The sequence below is a fragment of the Lepidochelys kempii genome, chromosome 17 (assembly GCF_965140265.1).
Source record: "Lepidochelys kempii isolate rLepKem1 chromosome 17, rLepKem1.hap2, whole genome shotgun sequence".
Taxonomy (NCBI): Eukaryota; Metazoa; Chordata; order Testudines; family Cheloniidae; genus Lepidochelys; species Lepidochelys kempii.
Genome location: NC_133272.1, coordinates 13,148,793 through 13,155,396, shown reverse-complemented (window position 1 = coordinate 13,155,396; position 6,604 = coordinate 13,148,793). Strand labels below are relative to the sequence as shown.

The following is a 6,604-nucleotide window of genomic DNA, read 5'->3' as shown; positions in this document are numbered from 1 at the left end:
CTCCCCAATTTTCCATTCACTGCAGTTTAAGCAGCAAGACCTTAAAACATAAGGAGGGCTTCAGGAAGGAGCCTGTAAATCTTGATGCACACATATGTAAAAACTGATCAGACACACTGGAAGAGTGTCACAACTCTTTTAAAGACATTTGATCGTATTATTTTGACAGTATCCCCAGTCACAAAGAGAAGCTTTACCTCAAAACTGCCAACCACCTTAAAAAAAGGAAACTGTGCTGTGTACTCTTCTTAGGTAAACACCACCCTGCCTCTTGCTACTTCCTGCTGTGGTGACATGTGAGGCGATGATAAAATCTAGAGAGTAGGACTGTGAAATGGGTAATGGCCAATATATTCACAGACCAAAACTTACCCAGAAACAAAACTGAATGCAGTTCAGCTAGCCCCAAATCTGAGGAAAAGTGAAAGAAATGGGATGGGGGTAACAGTGCCAACGAGCTGCTAAAAGCACGTTGCCCAGAATGCAGAGACTCAACTGCACTATCCTTTGCCATTTTTAGGGCTATAACTCTGCAATTGTGCCACCATAGCTTTGTAGTGTAGACATGTGATACATCAGTAAAAGGGTTTTGCCATTGCTGTAGTTAATCCACCCCTCCCAGAGATAGTAGATAGTTCCATCGACCTTGCAGGATTTAGGTCAGCTTAACTACATCTGAGGGGTGTGAATTTTTTATATTTCTGAGCAACATAGGTAGATCAACTTAAGTTTTAGTTGTTGACCAGGCCTTGGAGTTGAGCTACAGTAGAAGTCAATTTCTTAAATATCCAAATTCTACTAGGAAATGGATAAGCAAGGACAATAGGCCAAACTCCCGTGTCTGTTACACCAATGTAAACTTTTACACAGGTGTAACAGCAAAATTTGGCCCACTGATCTGATTTTGGTCTGAGCATGAGCAGAGGTCCAATAAACCCCTCTGAGAAAGGCCTCTTTCATCAGATTCTGCTCTCCTGAGGTGCAAAGGACACAATTTCACAATAAAACAAAGGGTATTTTATTTAAACAGAGTTCTTAACAGGAACTCCGGTGAAATGGAACAAGGCACCTCAGTTCCTACACCTTTGCATCCTCATCTCCTTTGGGCACCTCTAATCGGAAATCCACAAAAGACACTCATAGCTGAATAATGAAAAATGTAATTATGAATAATTTGACAAAATCTTCAGCTCTGTTCATCACAATGAAGAGTTCAACCAGCTCTATTCATACCCATACGTGAGAGGGGTTTTGCAAGTGCTTGAACTTTGACTTGACGTGATGCTGACCCCAACGGGAAAGCTGGCAAGGAAAGGTAGGGTTAGAATGGTCCAGTAACACAAGACTGCAGTTCTCCTCTCCGCCGTAGAAAGTAATTCCCTAGTGACAGTACTGGCCAGCGAAGGAAATGAAGAAGACACGACTTCTCTGTCTGCCATCAGGGCGGACCACATTGCAGGGGGGTGCACACACAGACTCCTCAACCACCTCTGGAGGTGGCAAAGGGCGGGTCAATGGAAAGTACTTGCCAGAAACACTCCGCAAGAGCAAGCTCATGGTTACATGATGTTCCTGGAAGGCCAGATGAACCATCTCACCTCAGCTTTTGTTACCTCTTCCTCTCTGTCCTTCGCCTCAGGCCATTCCAGCCGCCCCATTCCCACCACCCCAGTCCAGCCACCCTGCACAACCAGGCCTCCATCCTGCCCCCCCCCCCCGAGTAGGCGCACCCCGTTGCTCAGGTGCAGGGATTGAAGTTGAGCCCAGATTCCCCTTTATTACAAGCAACAGATGTCCCCCCCCTGCTGACTGGGAATGGCTCCCCCTCCCCTGGCTGAGGGGCTGCAGCCCAAGCTCCCCTCCCGTTCCAGCCCATTGTAGCCCCCCTGTGTGACTAAATCTCAGGGTTGGAAGGGATCTCAGGAGGTCATCTAGTCCAACCCCCTGCTCAAAGCAGGACCAGTCCCCAATTTTTGCCCCAGATCCCTAAATGGCCCCCTCAAGGATTGAACTCACAACCCTGGGTTTAGCAGGCCAAGGCTCAAGCCACTGAGCTATCCCTGCCCCCAAAGGGAGGCAGGGAGCCATGCCCCTCCACGCTACTCCCCCCCCCCCCCAGTGCCACAACAGAGGGCCTCCCTTTCTCCTCCCCTGAGGAGAGGAACAACGGGGCTCCCGCCTGCACGGCCCCGATGCCTTTAAATGACCCCGCCCTCTCCTCTTCCGCGGTTGGCCACGCCCCCTAGTCTCCCATCAGGGCCAGCCCCCTCCCTTCCGGCGTTGGCTCCGCCCCGTTCCGGCGCCGGCTCCTCCTCCTCGGCCGACGTGAGGTGAGTCCGGGGTGCAGGCGGGTGCGGAGCCGGCTTTTCGCTCCCTGCTTAGCCGGGGGAGCCGGGAGTGCTGCGCTGGCCGAGCCCGTGGGCGGAGCGCGGCCTAAGGCCGCTGTACGGTCCCGGGCCGCTGCTCGGCGCTGGGGTCGGGGGAGCGGCCCAAAGCAGGACCGCTCCCGGCCATGGGGGGCGATAGGGTCTGGGGCTGGCCTCTGCCGAGGGTGGGGTTGGGGGATGGGGCAGTGGGGGGGGTCTCTGAGTGAGGGGGACTCTGGGGGCGGGATGCTGGCAGGGAGGGAGCTCTGGGGGCTTCTCAGGGCAGGGCCACTACAGCTCCCTTGACCTGATCTTTTTCTCCGTACAGGTTACCTTTCCCGGCGAGACAGCTTCGGCCCAGCTCCTCCAAAAGCACTTAGGTGGTTGACTGCCATTGACATCAGTGAGAGTTAGGTGCCTAAATGCTTTGTGAGGATCTGGGCCTTCCTGCCTACAGCACTTCCCCTCCCAGTGCATCTCTGATGCCTTATAAACGCTAGTGATTCCTCTTTCACAGCACTCCTGTATCATTATCCCCACTGAGCTAGAGTCACGGAAAATGACTTGTTCCCTGTGTTCACTCAACAAGTTAGGGGCAGAAATAGGGCCCAGGAATCCTGACCCTCAGTCTAATGCTCCAGCCACTAGACCATGCAACTGAGAATTGATACTTTGTTTGCTTGTGAATGTGCAGGGAAGAGCTGGCTGTTAACTCCTGTGTTGAAATGTGCGTTTTTGTTTTGTTTTATCTTGTAGGTATGTGGAGATCACAGTAAAAAGTAGAGAGGGAAGTGTCTCTGGGGTTTTGGAGAGACTCTTCAGCCAAGCATAACATTGCACAAAAGGTGTGTCAGAAAAGAACAATGCTATTTTCTTTCTTTGTCACATTAATTGTTTGTAGCTGGAATTTGCCAAGGTCTGTGTCAAGAAAAATTGTTCATGTTAGCGCCCTCTCGGGCTTGGGACTTAAGATATACATTTATCTACTTTTGTAGTATTTCCTTAAATGTATTATTTACTTTTCTAGCGCTGAGTACTGTAGAAATAAAAGTATGCATCACCTTGTATATATGTATGTAATGTATGTACTTCTGCTTTTGTTGCTTAGTGGGAAATAACTCGCAAAACAATATGGCGGATCAAGAATTCCTTTAGTGTTGATGACTGTCTTTAGCAAAGTTTACTTGAACAAGGGGAACAGGTGTTTACTGAACTAACAATTTTAACATTGCCCTAGTTTATTTTTATTTCTGAAGACATAGTTTTCCTTTAGTGCTCATCAGGGTAATGTGCAACTGCGGAGAAACTCTTCCCCCCTTTAGAGAACATAAGAATGGCCATACTGGGTCAGACCAAAGATCCATCCAGCTCAGTATCCTGTCTACTGACAGTGGCCAATGCCAGGTGCCCCAGAGGGAGTGAACCTAACAGGTAATGATCTAGTGATCTCTCTCCTGCCATCCATCTCCACCCTCTGACAAACAGAGGCTAGGGACACTGTTCCTTACCCATCCTGGCCAATAGCCATTAATGGACTTAACCTCCATGAATTTATCCAGTTCTCTTTTAAACCCTGTTATAGTCCTAGCAAGACTGGTGTGATAGTCACACACACTTATTTGCACAGCAGAACTAATTTTAAAAGTAGTCATCTCATGGAATGCATCTGATGTGAGAAAAAAACATTTAACTTAGTTAACCCCCAGTGCACCTTGAAAGTGTCATGACATCTTTTTCAAGTTTTAGTTTCTGAATTAATAATCATGCAATATACAGACATATGTACAATATTTTTATCCCTAAAACTGTGGAATATTTCATGTAGCAGTTTTTTTGTTTTGTTTGGGGCTTTTTGTTTGTTTGTTTGTTTGTTTCTGGGTTTTTTCTGTTCCACATCATTCTTTTCATATGATACAATGTTAGGTAAAATTGTGAGGGGGGTTATAGGGAAGATACCAAAGAAAGGTAAGACAAGAACAGTAATTTGGATATGGATTAGGTTCATATTAACCTAATTAGTTTTTCATTTCTAGGTTATGAATTTGGATCCAGCATTTTAATCGGATGGCTATTTGAGCCATGTAAAATGAACTGGGTGCAGTTCACTTTTCAGTGGACACAAGGGGTCCAAGTCTACATCCCTGAAATCACTACCTCAGTTGCTGTCTTCAAAATTTGGGTGTAGAGACTGACATACATTCACACACCTACTTGTAGGTTTTGATATAAGGCTAAGGAAGGGGAATGTGGGGAACTTGAACTGCTGCTGTCTGTGCCTTACCTCTTCTAAGGATTAAAATAGATTTTGGGTTGGGACCAGGCGCTTTGTTATTTTGGCACTGATCAGAAACCACTTAATTTTTTTTATGAAGTAACATTGCAGTTTTCTTTCCAGGCACTGGATGATCATAGCTAAATAATGTCTGGACTACGTGGAGCTGTCCATGCAAAATGGATAATAGGGAAAGTAATTGGAACTAAAATGCATAAAACTGCCAAAGTGAGAGTGACAAGGCTTGTGCTGGATCCTTATTTACTAAAGGTAAGGTCTGGTCACCAACTTATTTTGCAAGACCATTTTCATATTCAGTATCAAAAATTGTATTGATGCGTTGAAATACTAGGATTCCATTGTAAACTGTTTACATTGTTAACTAATTAAGAACATGAATATGGCTCTGAATGTGACTGCATAGAAAGTAAAACCAGTGTAAGAACATAAAATTTTCCATATCAGATTAGCTATTAAATGTATTTCCTTGAATGATTCTGTAAACACACATTTGGATCTGAGCTGGGAAAGTGGACTGCTGATTTAATGCTTTGACTTTTTGAAAAGTCCTTTTAAAATTTTTATAAGTTTCTGGGCTTTTGCTCCATTTTGAAAGCTTGAAGTTATAAAATAAGATGTTTTTGTATATGGTGATAATAAAATAATTGCTTACTATATCTTTTTTCCTAACCACTTTGTTGAATAAGTAATTGCAGAAATATTCTTTAGCATTGCAATAATTAATTAATAATAAAATAATCAGACTATTTATAAGCAAGCCTCCCTCAGTTATTATTAAAGACTAGATTCAGGAGAAACTATGCTCCCTTTATTCAATTCAATTTTATAAGATAAAAGAAGGTAGGTTAGATTTGTAATTGACTCTTTTCTGTTTTAGGGTGCATTTTCCACAACTTTTCAATCATAATTTACATAATCTTCTCAAAGGATGTAGTCTGGATCCTGATATTTTCCCCAGACAATAAGTTACTAAAATTGGACTAAAATGTGCTCATATGGGAGATATTGGTGCAACACTAATACCACAGTGATAGGGACTTGGGTGTATTGAGAAGGATGAGAATTATATAGTTTCCTGACCGCTTCCCCTTTGCAGTTTATGCAAATTATTATTAGGCTTGGAAGAGTCTTGACAACCATTTTTGCTGAATGTGATGCACTGTCATGTTGGTGCATCTTAAGCACGGGAAGGACTGAGATGATAAAGCAGAGGTAACTAGTGGTCAAGAATGGAGTTGATGAGTCAGGGATTGGTGAATAGTGACAGTACCTAGGGCAAAAGACCTATCCCGGGTGAAGAAGAGCGAATGTTACATTTGCCCAGTTCTACTGTTATAGATATGCATCTACCAGTGGCTTTGTTTGGGCAAAAACCCTGTTAGTTGTGCATACCTGCACTATCAGCCGGATAGTGAAACTTCCAATTCATTTTGCTTTTGAACATAAGTTTACTGGTCATCTTTTAGTTTCGAGTCCTAATGCCTGGGTTTCCTTTTCTCCCTCTCTCCAACAGTTCTTTAACAAGCGAAAAACTTATTTCGCTCATGATCCATTGCAGCAATGTGCCATCGGAGACATTGTTCTTCTAAAAGCTTTGCCTGAGCGGAGGACCAAAAATGTGAAACATGAACTGGCTGAGATTGTTTTCAAGGTTGGAAATGTCATAGACCCAGTGACCGGAAAGGCCTGCGCAGGAACCAGGTTCCTGGAAAGTCTAACAGACTCAGAAAGTCTAACTGAGGCAGACACTACCTATCTAAGTGAAAAGCTCCAAGAACTAAATGTTTCCTCAAAAGAGAAATAAAGGGTGGGAAGAGGCCGTAAACCGAGGGCTTTACCTCTCATCTTTACATGAGGGATTGGTTGTGCCTATTGTCTTAGGATGTAAAATCTTTTTATTGTTAGTAACAACAAATAATAAACTGAATTACTTCCAACACCAAAA

General features: G+C 44.3%; 1 protein-coding gene across 3 annotated transcripts; it reads left to right on the top strand.

Annotated features, from left to right (window-relative positions):
* Window positions 1-2,234: 2,234 nt before the first annotated feature.
* MRPS17 (mitochondrial ribosomal protein S17) lies at window positions 2,235-6,604 on the top strand. Of its 3 annotated transcripts, XM_073315436.1 has the most exons (5): window positions 2,346-2,444; window positions 2,695-2,775; window positions 3,123-3,211; window positions 4,762-4,908; window positions 6,173-6,604. In XM_073315436.1, exons 4-5 carry the CDS (start codon window positions 4,786-4,788, stop codon window positions 6,461-6,463), a joined length of 414 nt encoding a protein of 137 aa, XP_073171537.1. In that variant the 5' UTR covers window positions 2,346-2,444; window positions 2,695-2,775; window positions 3,123-3,211; window positions 4,762-4,785; the 3' UTR covers window positions 6,464-6,604. The 3 variants fall into 3 exon arrangements, with proteins under 3 accessions (XP_073171536.1, XP_073171537.1, XP_073171538.1); XM_073315435.1 differs by lacking the exons at window positions 2,346-2,444; window positions 2,695-2,775 and adding an exon at window positions 2,235-2,330; XM_073315437.1 differs by lacking the exon at window positions 2,695-2,775 and having other exon boundaries at window positions 2,347-2,444.

Excerpts from the sequence above, each read along its gene's own strand:
- MRPS17 (XM_073315435.1), top strand. The coding sequence starts at position 4,786 with ATGTCTGGACTACGTGGAGCTGTCCATGCAAAATGGATAATAGGGAAA. Across the intron at positions 4,909-6,172 it reads TGGATCCTTATTTACTAAAG|TTCTTTAACAAGCGAAAAAC; the intron begins GTAAGGTCTGGT and ends TCTCTCCAACAG.